The 24,975-nt window shown below is 38.5% G+C and overlaps 1 protein-coding gene across 6 annotated transcripts in view; it reads left to right on the top strand.

Moving 5' to 3' along the window:
* satb2 (SATB homeobox 2) overlaps positions 1–24,975 on the top strand; it is an 80,948-nt gene that overhangs the window by 12,418 nt on the left and 43,555 nt on the right. For all 6 annotated transcript variants that reach the window (XM_055015356.1, XM_055015357.1, XM_055015359.1 and 3 more), the window contains 2 exons: positions 16,254–16,469; positions 22,559–22,744. In XM_055015356.1, the coding sequence (XP_054871331.1) occupies positions 16,254–16,469; positions 22,559–22,744 (402 nt within the window). The remainder of the gene's footprint in view (positions 1–16,253; positions 16,470–22,558; positions 22,745–24,975) is intronic.

The raw sequence follows: 24,975 nt of genomic DNA, 5'->3' as shown, positions 1-24,975 counted from the left end.
AGACTTTAATCAGCTGAAGTAATTACAACTAATGTCTGCGCGTAATCAGTCAACACTGCGCGCCTCCATGTCAACTATTTTCTCCCCCCATGGATCCAGCAGAACAGCTTTAAAAATATTATATATTAAAAAAATAAATAAGTCCAGGAATTTCTCTGGAGCCAACCGCGAGGAGAAACGGATTCGTTTCAGTCGGTGTGATGGGGAGACTTTGAGCAGCCGCTCCAGGTTCCTCTGGCCTGGTCTGCTCAAAGTTTGCTCACAAGTTGAAAAAGTTAACGTGGGGAAACAAAAATAGTGGGAAACTCGTATTTCCTTTGGCTTTCACTGAAGCAAGTCTGTTTTTTTTGACAGAAGATCTGAAGATGATGTGCAGATTATTTATTATGGAGACAACTTGGCACATTTTAGGCTAAAACATCCTCATTTATTGCACTTTTTCAAAGGTTAAAGCCACTTTATATCTGATTTTCTCACAAATACTCAAACACAACCACAAGCATTCAGCTTGAACTCCTAACCATTTGAATATTTCACCAGCTCTGCCTGCCTTCCTGACTATCTGCTCACTGTAATATGGGTGTGTCTGCAGCTATTAAAGTGCAGATTAGATAGTGCAGAAGCTCTGTGGGCACTAATGATGCTCCTCTGCTCGGCTGTGGGCGTCACTGCTGCTCAGATCGCTCTTAATGTTGCATGTTCCTTAATACAGATTTAGCTGTTAATGTGAGCGAGAAGCCCCCCCACTCACCCACCCACCCCAGGTGTGAGTCTACTGGTGTATAAAACAAGAGGACTCACGAAGGCTGCAGCATGTTGCATGACTGGGTCCAGCCTGTGCTGCTGAGTTCCTGCTCTGTGAGTCAGTGTGTGGTCCCTGGAAGTGTTAAAGCAGAGAGTCTGTGTAGCATGCTGGCTGTGGTTTGTGCGGCTTAGTGTCTGTCTGTGTGCGACTCCGTGCAGATGAGTGTGTTTCGAGCACGCGTGTTGCATCCTCCAGGCTGCAAAGGGCGAGGCAGTAAATGCTCGCGTTATCAAATGAGATGTTTACGAGAGAAGCCAAACATGTTTGCCAGAAGGCCCCTCGACTCGCCCCCTCGCCCCTGCTCCATTTCCTCAGTTTGTGTGTGTTGTTTTCTTTCTTTATTTCTGAGTCCGTGGACCCTCTCCAACGCCTTCAAGGTCCCCTCACACCAAACATCTCCCCACATCACAGCAGCACATCTGAGGGCCATAAACAGCAAATTCCTCAATAATGTAACCTTCCCTAAGAGCAATAATTCCTCATAATCAGCCACATTAGAAAAGCTGCGTGTTGTTTTCAGACTTTTAACAAAGTCAGACACCGAGAATGTTTCTGCTTGTTGTTTTCATAGTTGTCGGTCATTTTCTTGGTTAATCGATCAGTTGTTTGGTCTTAAAAATGTCAGAAAGTGGCGAAAAAGGTCAATCGGAGCTCAAAGTGGCGTCCAAATATGTCTTGTTTGGTCCAAGATATTCACTTCACTGTCACAGAGGAGGAAAATATGACAATTTTCGCACAGTATATTGTTGTAGTTTGTGTTTTATGCTCTATATTTTCAATTTAGGTATTGGTTTAATGATCAGAAAACTTGAATTTAACCTGCAACACAGACTTGTGACTGGAATGTGAATGTGCTCTTGTTTATGAAATATTAAGATATGATAGAAGCAATAGGATGCAGCTAACAATTATTCCATTATCGCTTCATTTCTTCATTAATCGTCTAGTTGTTGAGGCTAAAACTTGTCAAAAAATAGTGAAAAATGTTGATCAAAGTCCAAGCTGATGTCTTATAATGTGTTGTTTTGTCCAGTTTAGTGTCATAGAAGAGAAAAGAAACCAGAAAATATTCACATTTAAGAAGCTGCAATCACATCAATAAGGCAGTTTTTCTTAGAAACGTACTGAAACTGATTAATCAATTATCAAAATAGTTGATTATTTTAACAGTTGACACAGCAGTCACAACGTACCATTAGAATTAAAGGATTATGATGCTTTGGAGACTCTCCAGATGTGGAAGAAGGTGACTGTTTGGTGCAAAAAACACATTATCATTCTCATACTTGTGGTGCAAAAGTAATTCTAAAAAACATGATAATTTTAGCACAGTTGCTTTTTGTAATCATTGTTTTATATTTGACATTTTCAATCTATTTGTTGATTTACGATATAAAAAATATCAACAGCAAAGCACAGTGCAACACAGACGTATGAATAACACATAGAGGGTAAATGTGCAACTATTAATGAAATATTAAGATTTGATAGAGAGGAAATGGTGGTAAAAAAAAATCAGAAAATGGTGAAAAAAATGCTGATTAAAGCCAAAGAAGAAATCCTAATATGCCTTCTTTTGTCCACAACCCAAAGATGTTCAATTTACTGTCACAGAAGAGGAAAGAAACCAGAAAATATTCACATTTTAGAAAATGCAAGTGAGAGAATTTAGACTTTATTTTCCTGAGAAATCCCTGAAACCGATAAAGATATTATCCAAATAGTAGATTTAATAGTTGGCACTCAGCTAATACAGTAATCCTTGTTGTTTTAATGAGATGGCACTACTTTAAGTTACTTTTTAAAGGACAAAAACAATTTTCCAAAACAGAATAAACATAGAATTCCTTTTATTTAGTCCAACTATGAGCACAGACAGCAACTGACTGACTGATTGCCTGAGCATTTGTATTTTTCCTCCTTGTACTAATATTTGTCTGTTTGGACTTGGAGTTGACTGATACTGATTATGAATCATCAAGGTGATCAATAACTGAGATTTGGAAGCGATATTTGTTTGCAGTTGAAAAAATCTTGGTTTCAAATTTTAGAAAAACACAACTTCTAACACAGCTTTACTGAAATGTTGACATCTGTTTAATTAGAAGAGACCCTTTTAAGCATTCATCCATCGGTGCTGATTGGCTGTTACTCATGACCTCTGACCAATCAGATAGCGGTGTGGGCGGGATGTCGCTGAGACCAGACTGACTACAGACAGAGAGAAGCATCATTTTTGAATTTAGTGTTTCTCAGGAATCCATTATAGAAAAATAACAACACAAAAACTCTATAGTAGCGTCTCAAATGTGAATATTTGTTGGTTTCACAGTTTTCTCAGATGCTGCAGTCGACATATTTCTAACTGCTGCTCAGACCAAAAGCAAAAACAACAAACTGAATACGTCAACATGGCTTTAGAGGGGGACTGACGGTCTTTTTGTCAGTCAATCAACTATTAAAGGAAAAGCTGTGAGGTGAGGTGTAGATAATGGATAGAATTTCGCCATTTTTTTGCGTGTTTATGACTGACACTGACGCTGCACAATTATGCAATAATTATGTTAATTATTGGTTGTTTGACCAACAAAAACTTAGAAAACGGTCAAAAATGTTGATCTGTGTTTTCCTAAATCCAAGATAATGATCTGAAATGCTTCGTTTCAGTTTATGTCAGAACAGAGGTAAGAACACAGATAATATTTAAATGTAGCAAGCTGGAATCAGGGAATTTTGACTAATTATTATCAAAATAGCTGAGAATGAATTTAATAGTTGACAACTAGTCAGTTTATAGTTACAGCTGCTTTTGCCAAACAAAAGCAATAGATGCAGTTTCATAAAACACAACCTGGATCACGATAAAGTCAGACAGCTACAGTCTTAAAACTATAATCTGGCAGAAAACTGTTTTGGATGATTACAACTTTGCTTGAGGTATTTTGAGTGTTAATTACTTGACAAAGAGAACAATAGAAGCCGGTTGATAAAACACAAACTGGGCCATGATACCATCTTAAAACTACATTTTGACACAGAGTCTCTTTACAAGATGAAAACAGCTGCAGCTTTATGCCACTTCTATGATGAAATAATACAACTTTGCTTGAAGTGTTTGGTGTGTCAATTACTTAAGAAAAAAAATGGGCAGTTTGCTAAAACATAACCCGAACCGCGGCATAAAGTGAAACATTTACAGTCTTAAAGGTAGATATTGACAGGATCCTTCTACTAAATAAAACAACTTCTGTCTGCTGTCTTTATGTTACTTCTCATACGGAATAAAACTACTTAGATTGATGTTTTTTGTGTGTTGATTACTTGACAAATTGAAAAAAATAGATGCAGTTTGCAGAACACAACTTGGACTATGATATAGAGTGAACAGTTACAGTTTTAAAGCTAGATTTTGACACAGAGTTCCCCACCAAGAGGAAGAAAACTGCTGGCTGAAGCCTTAAATTACTTCTATGATGGTGAAATATGACTTTGCTTGAGTTTTTTTTTTTTTTTTTTTTTAATACTTTAATAACTTGACAAAAAAGAAAAATAGAACCTAAAACACAACCTGTGCAGTACATAGAGTGAAACAGTTGTGGTCTTGTAGCTCGATTCGGACACTGAGTTCCCCAACAGTCTGAAATAATCAAATTATGTGGACCCACTCAACATGGCCTAAATCTGAGCTTTGGGGGCCCCTCGCCCACTTTGCCTTCCAGCTTTGGGTTACAGCAGGCGTCTCAGCACATCCCATCTCCATTATGGCCCTGTGCATACAAGCATGTGTACATTCTGTTTCATGACAGCAGGGCTTTTAATAACGCTTTCCCCTCCTCCCCCCGACTTTTATCTGTGCTGCAGAGCCAAGCATTATCCAATAGCTTGATAACCCTGCTATAAAAGTGGATCTCTAACGGGAAGAACAGACGTATCTCCTGATATTTCCATATAGGTAACGCCTCTCCCATTCCCCCTGCTATCATGGCTAATATTGCCCTCACAGGTCACTCTCTCTCTCTCTCTCTCTCTCTCTCTGTGGTTTGCATGTCGAAGGCAGCAGCTTTCATTAGCCAACTCGTATCATAACGGTAAGAGAGATACTGCGGGAGAGGCAGTTAGGGCAGGTGAAGCTGCCTCTTCTTCTTTAGGCGTCTTCAGCTCTGCGGTGTTAGAGGTCAGTTGTATTTCTTACTAACATCCATTGGCTTCGTGCGTGTAAAGACGGCTGCTTCTCCTGCTGCTCGGCTGATTGCTGTTAACTTTTCACCCACTATTATCCCAGTTATACGTCTCTTTGTGTTGAGTCTCACAGTGAGCTGCAGTGTTTACTGCCTCCGTTTCCTTAAAACCTGTCACACTGTCGCTCTGTATATGTGTGTGGAGGCAGGAGGCGACTTAAAAACAGGTTTCTTTTTTAAAAACCTGCACCGACTGGGGAGCGTTTTTTGCTCTACCCCTAAATTTTTACATTTTGTGCACAACATTAAAGCAGCTGGATGCAGCTGAAAGTGTTTTTAAAAACCCTCATGCAGGTGAAATGGGAATGAAACCGCAAAAGAGAGCGATGAAGCTGAAAATAAACTTTAAAAACTAGAATTAAATGGTGACACAAGGGATTAAAACGTGGAGAGCCGCTCCTCTCCTGCAGCTCCCAGTTTCTCTCCACCAGTCATTATGTCTTTCCAATGGATGGGAATACCAATCAGTGTTTGTCAGCTGTCTGATTTGTAGAGTTTAGGCTGGCTTTGAATTACATGTTTGTGTGTGTTTACGTCTTTGAGCTGGACACATTGTTTATAGGTGTGTTTGTTGTTGTGTCCTACTCTCCTATTTCTTTAGGTGTGTCCACATTTTTGCTCTGCAATCTTGTCTTTGGCCCCTCAGCATGTATTTGTTATGTCTGGAACGTGTAATAATGTGGAATTTGATAGTGGCTTATCATCAAAACACGACCCGGTATCAAACTGCATGCGGGACAAACAGAACACAGTGACTTTTTTCTCTCTCTTCATATCTGACAGTGTGTTATCACTCTTTTCATTAGAAAGTATATGTTGCATAATATTGAGCAGTCTTAAAAGAAACTCTTTAATACGCTAGTCGACCCTGAGAGGTGTGCCAGTTGCCCATACAAGCAATAAACTGTGAAATGTGTCATGACCCAGTCCTTATCAAAAAGACATTACTTTGGTACTCATGGCAAATACGTAACATCCTCTTATCAAGTCTTTATTAACTGCTCTGACTTATCAAACATGACAATAAATTTAGGATTTAGACGATAACAATCCCATTGTCCGAAGACCTGATATCCATGTTGCTAAACCCCAGATTTTAATGGCATTCAGAGCCATGAACATGCGATGCAATGTATACCGACGTCCGGTTTTCAAGAGATTTGTTTAAAGACGGTCCTCAGAACAAAAGGCTATTGCTCAACACGGCCATAATAATTGCATAAAATAGATTAGCATTTATCAGTGAATGTTTATGTGACATTCACAATCGCAAGTCCACACCCGTTATTTTTTACACATTGAATAGATACTCAGGATGAAAACAGAAAGAAGTAAAAGAAAATCTGAGTAAATAACAGAAATGTAGGCAGGAGGAGTAGCTTTACTTTTGGTGCTTCCGCTGACCTCACTGTGATTTTATTTGCTCCATAACATTTTAACTCACTGAGATCTCATTTTTCACTGCAATATAAAGTCCTGCACCTCTGTGGAAACAGAACAATCAGTGGATAGAAGTAGAGAGAACTCAGGAAAAAGTTTAAATTCTTTGATCATATATTTAAGGAAACTTTAAGAAACTTGCAATCAACATGTATAACATTTGAAGGGATTGAAAGCAGAGTGGTTTAACCCATTTTCTGTAGTTTTTGAGAAAAATGGGTTCAAAGTTTTCTGTTTTCAAGAATGGTCTGACATTCGAAGCGCCACTGTAACGCTATACTTGGCTTGTGGGTGAGAACACTTTGCCACTAAAACTTAGAAATCAACTTTTTTACACTCCAACTCAACTCTAGAAAGATGTTTCACCATGCTGAATGTATCTTCCAGCAACCTCTGAATACTGTTTTTGAGCCATGCTGTGCAGCATGATGCAGTTACATCTACATACTATAGAATGTTAACTTTTTAAATTTTTCCAATCTACAAACTCAGTTGTTTCACTCTACTCTGCACATCAACTCCACACAGATGTTTCACCGTGCTGAATGTATATTTCAACAGCTTGCTCCTCTGTTTACTGTTTGTGAGCCATGCTGCATTTATGTTATTGCCCCAGTAGGTTTAATTTTCCTCTCAGTTTCTCTTGTTTCGTCCGTTCTGCTCTATGGAAACTTGCCTGCAGTTCAACCAAAAATCTAAATTTTTGGCTGTTGGTAGCTTCTTGGTTGCACTGTGTAACAAAGGATATATATTTTTTTAATTATTCATTTTTACAGGATATTGTGTCAACAATTCATTCTTAGTTTTGAATAAATTGAATTAATAACAACAGAATTTTGAATTAGACGTGAAACAAAGGGATTCTGGTGAAATTTCACAATTGTTAGCGAAGCTTTGGTTATTTTTCCCAATGGAGCTGCAATTCATATGCAATAGGCTCACGGACCGTCGAAAAGGGAAACAATTCTTACAGTTTCTGGATGATAAATGGCGCAATTTTTGCATTTTTTTTCAAAAGAGAACACACTGTTCAAAGCTGTCAGTTGATTTGGGGTTCAGGGGCTTAACTCTACAATTCTAAGATCTGATTTAGCAGACTTAAGCACATTTAGCTGACAATACTTCTAAATCAAGTAAAGTATGTTAAATGCATCACTTTTACTTGTAATGGAGTATTTTTATACAGTAGCAGTAATGCATTCAGTGATGTAGAATACTTTCTGGACTTTAGGCTGCATCCTCACATACAGCTGCAATGGTCAGTCGATTGATTGGTTAGTAATAAAGCAATTTATGTTTAAAAAGTCTAAATTCTCTCAGTGCACTTCCCTAAATGTGAATATTTCCTGCTTTCTGTCCTGTATGACAGCAAACTGAATAATACGACATGAATAATCTTGCATTTTGGGAAACACTGACCAATACTTTTCACCATTTTCTGAAATTTTATAGAGCAAAAACCAAATCTAATGATCAAGAAAGTAATCATCGGTTGCCGTCAGAGCATGCATGTGTGCAGTCAGTGCCTGATGTTTGTAATTATTCATTTTTTATAGCTTTGCAGTGCTTAGGACAGTAATCCAGAAGAGTCAGTCCTTCAAGTTTTAAGGTTAAAGTGATTAAATTCTGATTGATTACCTGTGTTGAAATAGATAATACAGCCTCTTTACATAAAGATATTCATCAAGAAACAGGGGATCTATCGAGGTATCCTCACAGCGGTGGGCTGTCGACTCTGAAAATAGCTCTGAGAGGATCCTTCCATTATAAGTGATGGTACTAAAGGCTGCTGTGTTTGTATGTGGTGGAGTTGTACTGAGTCCAACCCTGATTATATTAAATACAAAACATTCCTTATAGAGTTTGACAAATCGTACCTACAACTGGCGACTACTATCAATGAAAAAAGCAGTGAAGAAGCTAAATAGACTCTGTACATGTTTGAAAGAAATCCATACTGTAGTTCAGAGACTGTTAATTATAATGAAAAGACTGGCAAGCAAAAAGTTAGGTTGGAATATTTAAGAGAAAACGTGACGGTCAGCAGATAACATTGAAGCCCTGCTCATCCTCTTCATCTAAATCCCAAAGTAAACAGATAAATAAATGCACTTTGTGGCTGCTACAGAGGGAATTAGACATTAGGTTCCTGTCTCTAATACAAGCCTGCTTCAAATACAGGCATCCTGCAGGTGAGCTAAATAAAGGCCTGGTCACTATTTGAGGAAATATTACACACAAACTGGTCATGGGTAAGTGCAGCTGTCAGCACACAGATTCGTCTTTGCAGAGCTGAACAATTAAATGAAATACTATTAAAATAGCAACGAGGCCGAGTGCATTATCCAGATTACAGGAGATGACGATTGTCTTGTTTGGTCCCAAAGATACTCATAGAGAAGGAAAGAAACCAGGAAATGTTCACATTTAACCAGATGCAATCAAATAATTTGCCCTGTTGTTATTTTTAAAATGATTCAAACCAATTATCAATTTTCAAAAGAGTTGGCAATTAGTGTCACAGGCAACAACTGATTAATTACTCACTGCAGCTCTAGTTGATATACAGAAAAAACAGAGGCAGTTTCATAAAAAAAAACAAACAAACAAAAAAAACCAACCAATAGTTACAGTCCTAAAGTTAAATCCTGAGACCGAATCAGTCCACAAGCAGAAAATAACTGCTGGCTGCAGCCTTATGCTATTTCTTTAATGGAATAATGTGACTTTCCTCACGTTTTTTTGTGCGTTAATCACTTGACTAATCGATTATTCAGTGAATTATTGCAGTTCTAGTCACAAAATAACCATTATAGATGAGGAAATTGTGGTGCTACAGAGATGCTCCTGCCTACAAATCAAACTCACCAGATGTACAGAAACATGCTTATTGAGTATTGATTTCATTTTTATATTTGTTTTCGTGGAAAAGAAATGAAAAAAACGTCCCCCTAAACTCTTGATCTCAAATGTTCTGTCTTGTTTTTGTGTAACTGGCTGCTCATTCGTCCTGCAGACAGACCAGCCACATGATCCTCACAAGAGCGCTTATGGTTGGTCATAAATACTTATACTTGCTTACAACTGCAGATGTAACAGGTTGAAACCATGTTTTGAAGTACTTATTTTTCACGGTACTAAAGGCAAGGAAAGTACAGCAGCTGTTAAAAGAAGCCTACTGGAGATTTTTAATTGGATCAACAGGTGCAACAGGAATAAAACATCATAAAAGTGGCATGATCGAGGACGAGTTAAAATCCAGACTGCAGTTAAAGGAGGAAACAGCTTAATTTGATGTAAGGAGCTCAAACACACACATCCAGATGTGAACACAGGATTCAAGCTGAGAGACTTTCAGCTGTTATCTCAGATGAACAACATGTCAACACAACATACGCATCCGGAAATGTTGTGCGAACTGAGAGCTGCACACAAAGCGCGAACAAAGGTTAACTCCAGCCGAAAACATCTGAAGCTTCAGGAGGCTCAGAAAATATGACACAAACTCGTGATGAGTGAGTTTTTATAACACCCAGTAACAAGGCTGCATTCCACTGTTTATGGCAATGCTGATACTTTTTTCATACATTTGCTATTTCGATTCGTTTCTCTCCAAGTATCAGGCAGCTGCAGTAGAAAAGCCGTGCCGTCATAACAAAGCACATTATTGCTTTGTTTTGTTTAATAGTAATTTTGTTTTAACACCTGAAAATTCCAAGCCGCTAAGTTTTTTGAAGCAAAGAATGTTCAATACATTCATTTCACTGGTTTACTTTTCATTGTGGTATCAAATAAATGAGTAAGTAATACAACAGTTTGCATCAACTTTTTGAGCTACAACTTTTAACCAACACATTACATTAAGTAGTTGAACTTTTCCTAAACAGGCAATGTTTTTTTTTTGTTTTAATTACACTTAACAATTGTTAGTATAAGCACAAAGGTTTGGTTGAAATCCTCAGAAGATTAAGTTGTTTCAATTAGTATTTCCACATTATTTAAAAATATTTTTACATGGTTGCTACTGAATTATCAGAATAATGACACCAATCATAATATCAATAAGTTGACAAATTTAAAAACATTAAGTTGTTCCAAGTTAAAATGTTTGGGGAGGAGGCTTGAAATCTTGACCTCAAGGTGAATAAAAGTTATCCAGCCAATTTTATTAAGCTACATAAACTTGAATTTAGGTTTAGACAGAAATTTGAGTTTAAATTACACTCACTATTAAGTTGATGCAGCAATTAAATATGATTGTGTGAACACAACTACTCAAAATAAAGTTAACTTAAAAAGTTTATCTGGAAATCAGGAAATTAAATTTGTTTTATCTTGCAACCATGAATTTAATTATATGGTGGGAATAGGTGCACTGAATTATTTACTAAAATGCACTTACAACTACATTATCAACTTTTAAAAAGTGAAAACACACTCTTTCTCATGGCCAGTCTTGATTAAACTACCTCAATTTCATTTTAGTTTAAAAATAACACATCAGTTTACAAAGTAAAAAAATTAAGTTGCTTCAAGGTTAAGAAATTTGGGGAGGAGACTTGAAATGCTGACCTCAAGGTGAAGGAAAATCAAGTTTTCCAGCTAATTTGAAGAAGTTACCTCAGCTTTAATTTAGGTTTCAACACAGAAATTGGAGTTGAAGTTACACACATTGTAAAGCTGACGCAGTTATCAATATTATTTGCAACTTAAAAGGTTTGTCTCATTAGTAAAATAGATTATTTTTTCTCTTCCAACCATGGATTTAATTATGTTGTAGAAAAATGTGCATTGAATTACTTTTTCAAGTGCACTTACAGCTACATGTGAAAATACACTCCCATCTTGAGGCCAATTTTTTTTTTATTAATTTCACTCAACTTGAATTTAATTTTGAAATAACTAACAGACATTTGAGTAATATAGTGATATACATATTAAGTTGATGCAATTACCAACACCATGAAGTCAAAACAACTAATTAAAAGTCTTACCTAAATCAGTACATTTGATTTCCTTTTTTATTTTGCAACCATGCATTTAATTAAGTGGAGGAAATATGCATGCTTGTACATGTCGATCGAGAGATTTAGCAACTTTCATGAATTGAAAATACATTCTTTCCCAAAAATTTAAAAAGAAAAATCTGCTTCGTCTGACCACACTTGATCTGCTGACATTTGTTCAAGTGGGACATCTGATCTCAGGGATGGCACCAAGAAAGGGAAAATGCTCGATAACATTCTTTATCTGTGGGCCGAAATACCATCCATCCATCCATTATCTATACACCGCTTATTCCTCACTAGGGTCGCGGGGGGTGCTGGAGCCTATCCCAGCTGACTCGGGCGAAGGCAGGGGACACCCTGGACAGGTCGCCAGTCTGTCGCAGGGCTACATATATAGACAAACAATCACTCACACATTCACACCTACGGGCAATTTAGAGTAATCAATTAACCTCAGCATATTTTTGGACTGTGGGAGGAAGCCGGAGTACCCGGAGAAAACCCACGCATGCACAGGGAGAACATGCAAACTCCATGCAGAAAGATCCCGGGAAAGCCGGGACGCGAACCAGGGATCTTCTAGCTGCAAGGCGAAAGTGCTAACCACTACGCCACTGTGCAGCCCCGGCCGAAATACCAAATGAAGTGAAATTGCGGCGGGATGTGTCGACAGATTAAGGCGACGCTGGGAAGCTGTGTGTATCTGTTATAGTGTGTGTGCAGGTGTGTGTCGGGTTAGATGGTGAGATGTCGGCGAGGGTAGGAGTTGATAGGGATCAGAGCTGAAGCAGGACGAGACCTGCTGCTGATAAACACACATTCTTTAGAGGATTATTGTCAAATAAGTGGTGACAAACAGAGAAAGTAATATTTCTATTCATCAGTCTGTCCCTTTCCTGACAGGTAGAGTCACATATATCATCACTAAAGAGCAGCACTGGTTGTAAATCACAGCCAGCAACAGCCTGTGAATTTCCTTCAATGTTCTATTATATTCGGTTGTTCTTTATTGTAGCTACAACATTGTTAGTGGTTGGATTTATTTGCAAAATAAATGCTTTTTCTCAGCAAGCCTCACATTGTGAATTACAGCTACCACTGTACTCACATTTAAACCCACTGCTTTCCACTCAGCACAACTCTTTGAACTTGTTTTCCTTTCTTTTTCTTTTCTTTAAAACCACTTTTATTAAACTCTGCCAACTGCATTTTTGGACTGTTTGCCTCCCACACTTTTTAATCACGCCAAAGCTAATGTTTTTAATTTATTATTCATTTTGAAATTTCACCCAAGCCCCTTTATACTTCTCAGATTGTGAGTTTATTTACGTTTTTGTGGTGCATGGTGTTTTTTTGCAGCTCTGTTGTTGTGTAAGAGTCTGTATGGAAGAAGGTAGAGGAGGAGGAGGAGGACGGACAGACAACACCACAAAAAAACAGCGTCTTTTGTTTTGGAGTTACGACAGCTGGAGCTGTAAAAGCTGCAGAAATATTAATCAAGCGCTGTGAAATATTTCACACTCAAACAATAACCATGGATTCCCCCTCATTCGTTCTGCTGAGTTGCTGCCCAGTGTCACTCAGTGCAGAGACCCCCTCTGTTTTTTCCACTCCCAAATCTGCTCTCTAACTTGATTTCCATACTCTAATAAACAAAAAACAAAAAAAAAATCCCATGTTTACTCCCTTTGCTGATTTTCCACAGACACTTTCTAATCTCTCGCTGCTCTCTGAGGGTCACACATGCTGGCAGATATTGTCCAGGGGCTCGTATGTAAATAAAAGCCTCCATTTGGCCTGAGAGCGCTGGCTGGCAGCGTCACTAATGGCATTAGCCCATATTAGACATTTGGCTGAGGCTCCTACATCAGCCGACCCACGAGAATCACACTCTGTTATGGTGTATATAGTAAGTCAGCACCTCTGAACAGACCCCACAAACACTGATAAACCACGTCTCTTTTTAGATGTTTACAGCCCTTAGCAAAAGTTCAAAGCACTTCAAGTGTATCTGGTGTGTCAAATGTTTGGCTTTAAAACAGCATAGTTTCTCTGAGGTATATCTTAGAGAATGTGTCACAGTTCTTCTAGTAATACAGTCTGTCTGTAGCCATGTTTACATATAATTAAGCTATTTTCCAATGCAGGAACGTGAAGGCATTTGAGTATGTTCTGACTGCAAGAACTGCCCCTCTAGAACCTCTTTCATGGTTGTTTTTGGGGCAGAAAAAAGTACCTGTGCCTGTATAGGTACTTCTGAATGGCTTTGAAAAAGTGCTTCTATCGTCTCTACGCTAATTTGTCAAACTCGGAGCATCATTTTGTCTCACTGTCCTTCCTAATATCACCATCTACAATGTTAAATTCATCATAAAGGCAAACAGAACAAACCTCCGTTGTTCTATTTACAAAGCTGTCATTCAGCTGGTGTTCTGTCTGGCAACTAAGTGTTGTTGTTTTGGTGCTTTCACTAGATCTTACACCACAAAGATAACAAAAAGGTGGAAATGACCGATTACGGGGTTGTTCTTGTAAAAGTTTGTACTAAGTTCCTACAGTGGAAGGTCAACTATTGTCAAGAAAGCTTGAAGCAAGGTTTTGAAAGGTTATAAAATATTTAAAATAAATTATAATTAGGAAACTGCTTTGGAGTAAATAAACTAGGCTGCATAGTGTTCTTAGAAGGTAGGGGTATACACTACGTAGTGGTATTAAACAGAGCAGAAGAAGCCAGAAACTAAACTAGTTGTTAGCCAAATGCTTAAAAAAAAAAAACTCAAAGAAGGAGAAGAAACTAACAAAACTTTGCTCATCTATGGCAGTTGTCAGGAAAGTTGTAATTATTCTTTCATGTCAGCTGGTATCAGTTATGTTTCATGTCGTCCAGAGACAAAGAAAGAGAGAGAAACAGCTGATAAGTCATATGGGTTAACCCCTTGACGCCTATTGTCGTGAATTCACAACATACCACTTTCATTCAGACTGCAGCCGAGATAGCGCATCCATTCCCCCAATGCCGGTTTATTCATATTCAATACGTACCTCGGAACCTTTTGCAAGCACTGGTTTCTCGTAGGACCAGTCGGAGTGGGACCTAATTATTATATATCTGCTCTATGTGTAATAAATGAACAATTTCTGCTTATTTTAGCATCAGCTGGAAAGCAAAAACACACAAAAAATGCTTTTTGTTTAATTCTAAATAAATTCAGACGTCAAGGGGTTAAATGTTTGCTACATTAGAACTTTACGTCGTCTATCAAGCTCATTAACTCCTTTTAGAAAAAGTCAAAAGCCACCAAAATCGAGTGCAAAATTTTTGCAGATGCCATTAACTTTTTCTAATCCAAAATTTTAAAAATGTGCAAAAGAATTACCAAAAAATCTGTCTCTTCATATAATCCAACAGTGACTCTATGATGTTGTGACTGAGGGAGTCTTCACAACAATTTATGAGCCAACATGATATAAATTTCTGCACACCGTCCTTCTGGATCTGCATGGATCCCTCTACATCCAGCCCAGAATTTAAACTGTCTGCACAGCAACCATGTCGATTAAAAACGCTACTAGAGCTTTGCTGATGCAACTGCCAATAATAAGAGGAGCAATGAAAATACAGGCATCACCTGTTGGTGTTTGTGCCGGTGTTGGTGCATTTTCTATTGTCCTTGTTGCGGAAAAAACTGAAGTAATAGTAAAATCCTGTTGCACCAGCAGTCAGAAGCAGTGCTTCTAAACACGTGCATTGTTCATCTTACTGAAAAGACTCTTTATTTTTTCCAGTCTGAGAGAACTTTTCAACCAATCAGGATTCAACCTATGCATGGAGTCATCATTGTTGGCTTGTCGGAGTCTCTGTAGCTTCTACATTAGTTAAACTCACCTAATCTTTTGTTTTGCATCCACAGAAAAGTACGTAACAAACACCAACACACAACTACAAATCCACCTTTACTTTTAATGTGTCAGAACAAACTGGACTCTGGTGTCGTGCTCTGCACATATGTCATAATGTTTATACTATATTCCACATCCTCCTGTTCCTGCTAAGTGGTTTCACACACTGTTTTGTCTTTTTCTTCTTGTCCATCCAAACACAATAAACAAAGCAGCTCTTCTTCTTGCTGTCAGGAGGTTGCCATCTTGTTTGCTCGTGAGTGGAACAGTTCCACATACCCGATTGTAGTATAAAAGAGCGTGCAAGAGTGTTGCTTGTACTTTCAGTCCAACCTTGACCATCTGCTGCATTAAGGACTAAGGTCTCTGCGCAGTAACCTTTGAGGGAAAAGTGATTCTAGTTTTTCTTCACAGTCTACTGATCCCCTCTTAAAGACCAAAACAAAAAATGTGTTGTCAGTCTGTCAGTACATTCAGACTTCCCTCTGTGGCACGGAGGGAAGTCTGAATGACATAAATCTTTTAAAATGCTTTGCAAATATTTGACACCCTTGTTTTTAGCAAACATGACTCAAACAGCAGCAACAGCGCATTTGTGGAGGACTATTTTCAGCTACATATTAATACACATTCGGTGTAAAAGTGAGTGTTTACAGCTGCAGGATGGCATATTTTGAACTGACTCAAAATGGAGCTCTTTGGCAGGGAAAAATAAATATCAGGCTTTGACCACACAGACAATACTCGCAGGAGGATAAACAGATTCTGGGTATCATTTGAGAATTTGACAATCTCTTTATCCTATTGTAAAGCATAACTTGATAATTTGCATCCCTGTCTCCTCTCTGTTTCCAATTCCAGACTCATTCTCTCTGGCTGGAGCTCCTCTGGGGGTCTGGAGGAGGATGGAGCGAGGAGGGGAGAGTCCCATCACCCAGGACAGTCCTGAGCGGAGGGGAGGCAGCCCAGACCTCAGCGGCCTCCCACCGCCGGGGAAGAAGGGCCGGTTGGAGCTCAACGGAAGCCCCACCGGGCCACGTATTCGCCACAACGGAGCCCCACCAAGACCCCTCGGAGGTAAGGATGGTGTTAGAGATGTAAACCGAGCAAAGTTTCCTCGTGGTGCATTTCATGTAGGACGAGACTCATTTTAAAGTGACAGACTCACTACATGTAGAAACAATTTTGAAATATAAATATCAATTTTAATGGAGACAGATTCAGAAAATTAGTTATGGCATACACTACTGTTCAAAAGTTTGGGGTCACCCGGGCAATTTCATGTTTTCCATGAAAACTCACACTTTTATTCATGTGCTAACATAACTGCACAAGGGTTTTCTAATCATCAATTAGCCTTTCAACACCATTAGCTAACACAATGTAGCATTAGAACACAGGAGTGATGGTTGCTGGAAATGTTCCTCTGTACCTCTATGGAGATATTCCATTAAAAATCAGCCATTTCCAGATAGAATAGTCATTTACCACATTAACAATGTCTAGACTATGTTTCTGATTAATTTAATGTTGTCTTCATGGAAAAAAATAGCTTTTCTTTCAAAAATAAGTAAATTTCTAAGTGACCCCAAACTTTTGAATGGTAGTATATATATGGATGCCATCGTGTTATTATCACAGCAGGGTTGAGCGATAACGCCTAAAAATTTAAACATAATAAACTGCTTTATTTCTATTGTTACAGTTAATTATTGCTCATTTTTAAAATCTATTTTAATAAAGGAAAGCAGAAAATGGTTTAACTTTAATTTAACCATTTTAGCCTGGTTGTTAGGGTACACAGGTATTTAATTTACTGCTAACATAAACAAATTAATAAATTTGCACAAGTATAAAAATATGTAAGAAAAAGAAATGATTTCGCATTGATGTAAGGAAAACCAGGAGGCATATGGAAGGCAAACGAGGGACCGTTTTTTGTGTAAATTCTCATCAAAAAAGCCAAATTATGTTGACCATTGTTCAATGTTGAAAAGCAATAAAAGAGGAATACTTTGAAGCCGGATGAATACTTTCTAACAGCTGTTTTCCTTAATGTAACCAATGTCTAATATTCACAGAAGTGGGTGGAAAAATGCATTAACCTGATAATTTTCTGGTAATTTGCTTGAAACCCGCATTTAATTTTGGGTTAAAACTTTTTAAAGCCAGTTGATTCCGACTCTTTAAAGTGTGTGTGATGGCAAAAAACATTAACAACAAAGCAATAATTTAAATTGCAGACATCTTCGGGATCATGGGTTCTTGCCTTTTTTTTTTTTTTTTTTTTTTTAAAATAGACAAAGCTGGATGATTTTCAGAGCAGCTCTTTCCACCTCCTCTGGGTGTCAGAGGTTTCTGAGCTCTTATGTACCAACCCCAAAGACAGCTTTTGGCCCAGCAGCGAGACACATCCTAGCCATGAGCTGAGTTTGGCCCAGTGTGCCATGTTGTAGTGTGGCAGCGCTGCTTCTGCACCGTTAATCTAGAAGTCTGGGGGGAACCGTATAATAAGGGCTCACCAAATAAAGGAGATTGCTCCATATAAACAAGATTTATACAAGTCACTCTGGGTTATCGATCCCTGCATTCATTGTGAAAGTTGTTTATGTGTGCGCATATGTGTGAGCAGTTATCCCTCTGTGTCAGGGTGTTGCCATATATTTGCAGATTTTCTACACTGTTTACCTTCTGTTCTCATTCTAAGACACTGCTTCTATAGTTTATACTAAAAGCAAATTTAAAAATAAGATGCAAAGAAGTGAAGGCTGGAATTTTAATCTGAACAGAGTTGTGTGATGTTTTCTCAGGCGTGTTGTTTGTCAGTGGAAACTGTGAAATGGTTTGGCTGATATGATAGATGACAGGTTAACTAAAAGTGCTTTTTTCTGGAGCACATCACACAGTTCTCCTTGTATTGCAGCGCTGGAATCAGTGTTACAATATGTTCAGAGAAATAATCTAAAGTTACAACATTAACGTGATTAGAAAGCAGCAGGTTTAAAGAAACAATGTTAAACATGTATTTGTCAAGGAGTCAAGAGATGTTTATTTCTCCCGCTGACGCCGGGTTCCCTCCCTCTGGAAGTGTTCAGGTTTATGAAAAAGTTGAGAATTAATCAGATTTTCTTTTCTTCAACCTCCGTAATGATGATTTAAGGACATCAATATTAAGCATCTGAATCTTGAGCAAAATGTCTTTTGTGCAGTTTAACACAGTTGTAATGGCATAAATAAGGGAAAAAAAACAAGGAATCAACATGTATAATATTTTTAAGTACCCACAGGTGCTATTAATACTATAACAGGTAATACTGCTCTACATGCTACAGATATTGTACTACTTAAATACTGTTTTCAAGCCATTCAGGTTTTATTTTATTGATCCCGTATGTTTTGTTGTTGTTTCCATGCTTATCTCCTCTCTGCTGTGAAAACACTGCCTGCAGTTCAACCAAAACATAACTGAAGTTATGTCATGCGACTGTTGACCACACCCGAGTCACTCAGGGCTTTTTGATTGCACTTAGGAGAACAAATGTTTTTATCTTTTTTTTTTTAACAGGATCTTGTACTGATGATTTATTGTGCAAATTTCTAAATGACACATTTAGAATAAAGTGGTCTTCATGAAATATTATAATTTTCCTATATGTCACACATAAAACTGTAAATCCGGCAATTCTTTCTGTTCTTACAGTTTGATAAATAGAGTTATTTTGGCTATTTTTTAAAGAAAACATGCCTTTTAAACCCAACAGCAGGTTTTGGGGTTCAGAGGGATGAACTTTGCGATTAATCTGTGGTTCACATGCCTGCTTAACTGTGATTAGCGATCCTTACAGACCAACTACAGCCCAGTACATCACTGTTTTTATCATGTGACTGTTGGTCAGTCATGGCTTTTTGGTTGCAGAAGTTTAAAAAAAAAAAATAAAATCTTGACAGGATCTTGTGCAAGCAGCTTGTTCTGGGTTGATTTCTAAATGAGACATGTTGAATAAAAATGATTTTGAAGTAATCTGACAACTTTAAGCTTAGGTTTGGCTAATTTTACTGCATGTCACACATGATACATTTAGCTGAAAATCTGACAATTCTTTTTAGAGTTTCTGGTACTGAGAAATGTTGTCATTTTGGCTGTTTTTTATTAAGAAAACATGCCATGGGATAAACTTTGCAATGGATTTACATGCTAAACTGTGGTTATGGATCCATACTGATCAGCTTAGGTCCAGTGCATTCCTACTAAGCTGGGTGGGAATTTTGTAAAAGCATGACACAGTGATACACAACTAGATACATTTGTGCAAATTTGGCAGGAAGATTTCTGCAGCACTCATTATTCAAATAAGAAAAATATATTTCTGCAGTGCTTGTTTCAAAGAGCCAGTTTGAGTTTCTTACAAATTTGACCACAGTAAGAAGAGAAGAAGCATTAAAGAGTGAAGAAATGCTAAAATGTGAAGACGAGGGAAGCCTGTTTCAGGGTGAGAACAGGGACGAGGGCTGCAGGGAGGAAGGAGGACGGGGTTTCCTGTGCTGAATGGATGGTTGGCCTGTAATAATGACGGGTTGTCTTTGAAGACAGGAAACTCAACGTGTCTCCTCCAAACCACACTGCTGCCACGAGGAGGGGGCCACACACACACATTAACACACACACCATACATCCACCAGCTAACTTCCACACTCACACCCAAGAGAGCCTGCCAAAAAACACACACCCACTTACACTCCCTGCACACACACACACACACACACACACACACACACACACATATCTTATTTTAATATCCCCGTTCACTCATCCCCATACATATTAGAGGGATTAGAGGTTTGAGGCAACATCACATCATCCAAACCAGATCACACAGTCAGCGGGCAAATCACAGGACACTGGATATGAGAGAAGACAGACTGAGGTGGAGACGGAGGATCGAGAGAGAGAGGAGTGTTGGTCGGAGGGAGCCGCTCTGTGTTGACAGTTATATTTCCCTATTGGGGGAAATTCACTTACTTGAATTGGCACGGTGCTCCAGTGTGTAATTCACTCCATGAGAGCCTGGAGGACTGGGAGCAGAGTGATTAATGAGGAGGAAATAGAAATATAGGAATTGACTGATTAAAACAACGGCTGGGGTGGATCGGGGTAGAGGGGGAGCTGATGCTGCATGCACCTCCAAGTGTTTGTATGGATGTGTGCCGGGAAAAGGACTCTGTGTGCGTGTGTGTGTGTGTGTGTGTGTGTGTGTGTGTGTGGCTGGTATTGTGTCGTAGCCGTGCAGTAAAGCACACTGCCGTGCCCTGTATTATTAGTGCTGGGACGCTGCCTAATGCTCTCAGTCCATCACTTCTTCAGAGGGCTTTAATTAATTGCCCGTTGACAGGTGGCCCAAAACCAAAAGCCTTTTAGGAAAAAGGTTGATATTGGAGGGGAAGGATTGATATTAGCACAGGGAGCCAAGAGGAAGGAATTTTTGGAATTAGATTCTTAGTGTAAGCTGATACTGAAAATACTGAGAAGGAGGAGGAGGAATAAGTGCTTGTGTCCATTTTTATTTGGACTTTATTCAACCACTGAGGTTAGCAACAAGATGGCTAAATTGCAAAGGTCAGACAGGACAACACAACATCAGGGACGCAAATAAAATAAAACTGAAAAGCAGATCAAGGTTTCAAAGGGAAAAAAATACCAGTGTTTACAGAACTAGTATGGGATTGAACATAGACAAATATAAAAAGTGATTACAAATATAAAAATAATTCTAAAAACTTGAAAAAAAACATGCATGGTAGTGATGCACAGGACATATTTTACCACAAAAGTCATGCTTTCTTTAAAAGAAATAGTCAAAATAACATAATTTATCAGAGCATAAAATGGTAAAAACTATCAGATTTTCAGCTTTTCTTGTGATCTAATGGACCTGAGTTGATCAGTATGGCTTCCTAATCATGATTTAGCATACAGGTAACCCCCAAATGAACTGCAAATTTTATCCCATAGCATGCTTTTTTTTTTTTTTAAAAATGCCATAATGACACTATTTATCATAGCCTGAAATAGCAAAAGCAGAAAGAATTGTCGGATTTTCGGTTTTCCTCGAACGTACCATGTGTGATATGCAGAAAATTAACAAACCCTAAGCTCAGAAGTGTCAAATTTCAGCAAAATCTCCATTCTAGACCACTTTAGAAATTTCCCTATAATAAACTGTTTGCACAAGATCCTTTCAAAATGAAAGAAAAAAAAGAAGCCATGACTGACTTAGATGTGACCAAAAATCACGTGACAAAAAAGCAATGTGGTGAACTGTAGTAGATCTGTACGAATCCCTCGCCGCACTTTAATTACAACGTTCATACATCTGAACCCCAAAACACGCTGTAGGGTTTGAAAGGCATATTACTTTAAAAAATAGCCAAAATAACCAGAGTCAGAAACTATAAAAACAAAGAATTTTCAGCTTTCCTTGACTGCATCATGTGTGATAATGCCCAAAAAAAATTGCCAATTAGCTCAAAATTGTCATATTTCATCGAAACCACTTTATTCGACATGTCTCATTTAGAAATGTGCCCAAAATAAACCGTTTGCACAAGATCCTGTAAAAATAAAAAAATAAAAAATAATTGGTGCTCCTCTGCTCAACAAAGGCTAATTTTCACTCATGATACGTTAAAGGACCGTTGAAAATCTGAGGATTTATTATTTTACGGTGATTGTTTTCAAAATTACGTCTTTCAAATCTGCCAGCTGGTTTAGGTTTATAAACTAATGAAATAAGCTGTTGTTACCATGCAGAACTTTGAATACTGGGTTTGCATGTCTGATAATGGAGTCGTTATTATGACTGCCTATCTAATAGGCCGTTAGATTAAATTCATGGGGCTGTGCAGCGTACAGCGAGCAGTACTGTTAGAGTCTATTTAGGACTGTGTATCATTTATTTTACATTCCTGGTTGATTGCAGTGTATTGAGAATTTCAGGTGTTGCAATATTCAACAGTGTAAAACAAAAAGGATGAAATGATTACAGGCTTCACCCACAAAGAATGCGAGCCACATGTTTGCTGCCCACGAGGGATAGAAATTAAACCCAGGCATTAAAAAAACATCTCCTCGCTGTCTTCTGCTCTTCCTTTTGTGTCCCGCTCGACAGGTCTGATGATTCCGGTCTTCTGTGTGGTGGAGCAGTCAGACGGTGGGATGCCGACAGACGGATGTGAGGGAAGAGAGGAGCATGCAGAGTTTGTCCTGGTCAGGAAGGACATTCTCTTCTCTCAGCTGGTGGAGACGGCTCTGCTGAACCTCGGCTACTCCCACAGCTCGGCCGCACAAGCCCACGGTCAGTCGCAGAGACAAACACAATTACGCCGCCGCTCTTTTTATTCTTTCCATCCTTGGAAAGACAATGCGAATTCGTCTTTTTAGGTTTTCAAAATGAGCTCTGGTAACAGCCCTTAGCTATTTTGTAAGTTGAAGTGTAATTTAAAATTCCTTAAAGTGAATTATTTGTAAAGTATTGCTACCATCTGCTCTCACACAAATAAAAGTTACCATGCTAATGCTGCAACTGTGCTCTCAAAACTGCAGAGCAAGTACAAACCAAGCGGATGTTTTTATGTGAATCTAAATTTTAAAGCGTCAGACACATTTTTTCCCTTTACTTATGTACAAACTACAATTGCCCTCACAAACTACATTCTGTTTGATTACGTTTGCTTGTGTTGACCATTACATACTGTAGTGCAAAAGAATCTGTTCATGCACTCAAACTTGTTTACACTTTTGTTTAACACCATGTGTATGTGACGTAAGAGTGCAGAGGATTGTGGGTAAAAACGTCGAGAAAAGCACCCAGGCTTGCATACTGCAAAATTCAACTGGATGTAGAAGGACATCCTGCTATTTGTAGCATATTGGATTTGACGTAGCATGTATTGGGACAGACTAAATGTTTTTTCTCAAATAATATATAATATGGTAGAAAAGAAGTGCAAAGTTTTGGTGGTAAACACTGACAATATCATGCTTTAAGAAGTTTGAAAACACAACAGGATCTGTGTCCCTAAAACATTAACAGGCTACAGGCCTAGTTTGGCTCAAACACTTCCACCTGTTTCTTGTCTGTATGCTAAATATGCTAAGTTACAACCAGACTGCTGTCAGCTTAGCTTAGCAAAAGGCTGGAAACGGGAGGGGAACAGCTAGACAGGCTCTGTCTCAAAGTAAGAAAATCCACCAACCAGTACCTGTATGTCTAATTATTAACAAAACAGCTGCTTTGTTTAGTCCAGCAAGCTGTTCTAGCCTTTATGCTGGAGCCAAGAAGTGTAAGTATAACCAAGATTTTGCTCACAAGTGATGGGATAAAGTAGTGAGAGATGGTCAGATGGATTGGAGCAGCATCAGTGAATGTCCTGCTTAGATTTCTGCCACCGTGAACCAACTGCACTTAGGTCAAAGAAATTGGACGTGTGGATGCTCAGCTAAAGGGCTGCTAACTCCAGCTACATATTTACCATCAGTATAAGGGGTATTGATCTTATCATCTAACTCTGAGCAAAAACAGACCGAACATATTTGCCAAAATGTCAAACTACTCATTTAAATGTATCCTTCCCCACAAAAGAATCTTAAGGTGTTGGACTTGATAAACTTTTTTGTGCTCGCTTTTAGCTTTGTCGTGTATCTGAAAACAATCTCTGCACATCTGTTAAGTGTGTTGGAGTGTGTTAACATTTTGGTCCGTCCAACTTTCAGTATTTCTAAAGTATCCAGGAGTTCTTACCATTGTTTTCATGCTTTGTAATTAATAAAATGCTGAAATCTACTCCATGAAAGCAGCTGTTTTATCTAGAAATGCTCAAAAGAGTAGAACGTGTGCCGTCAAACAGAAGAATCAAACATAATCTAGAGTAATAATGGTAGGAGAGAGAAGAAAAAAAACTCCTAGACCAACAATAAAGTCAAATTTCAGACAGAAAGTCCGTGTCAAAAGGTTAAAAGACACCCAAGTAGAGCACTTAGTAACAATGACACTGCCAAAATCAGTAAAACATTATGCCTGGCATAGAGAAATACAGTTCAAATGCTGGTACTATACTATTATCTAAATATCTGAGGTCAAGCTGCCTCTTTTTGTTAGCATGACAAGAATTTCACCGAGGCCGTTATTAATAGTCATGACTTTCCAACCACCAAGTGTCTCTTTCAGTGTAAACTACGATCCTGAGTCAGAATTAAATACCCTGCAGCTCAGGGGTCAAGACGGGAATGGTCTTTGAAAGGAGACGCTCCCTCTAATCAGCGGTCTGAGAAGAAAACTGGATGTGAGGTCGTCTATTTAGGGCAGACACTGCACTGTCACAGCGGCAATAAGCACAAGAATGCTTCAAAAACACAACTGAGACACAGACAGAGCCTGTAAAACTCATTAAAGACACAACAAAGAGCCGGACAGGAATGTCTCCGCAAGACAAAAATACACTGTGTGTGTGGGTGTGTGTGCGTGTGTGTGCGTGTGTGTACAGTACGTGTGAGAATGTTTATGAAGCAGAGAAAAAGAAAAACTGT

Source organism: Amphiprion ocellaris, chromosome 11 (genome assembly GCF_022539595.1).
Source record: "Amphiprion ocellaris isolate individual 3 ecotype Okinawa chromosome 11, ASM2253959v1, whole genome shotgun sequence".
In the NCBI taxonomy this organism is placed as follows: Eukaryota; Metazoa; Chordata; class Actinopteri; family Pomacentridae; genus Amphiprion; species Amphiprion ocellaris.
Note: the sequence above shows the minus strand (reverse complement) of the source record. Positions and strands in the feature narration are given on the sequence as shown.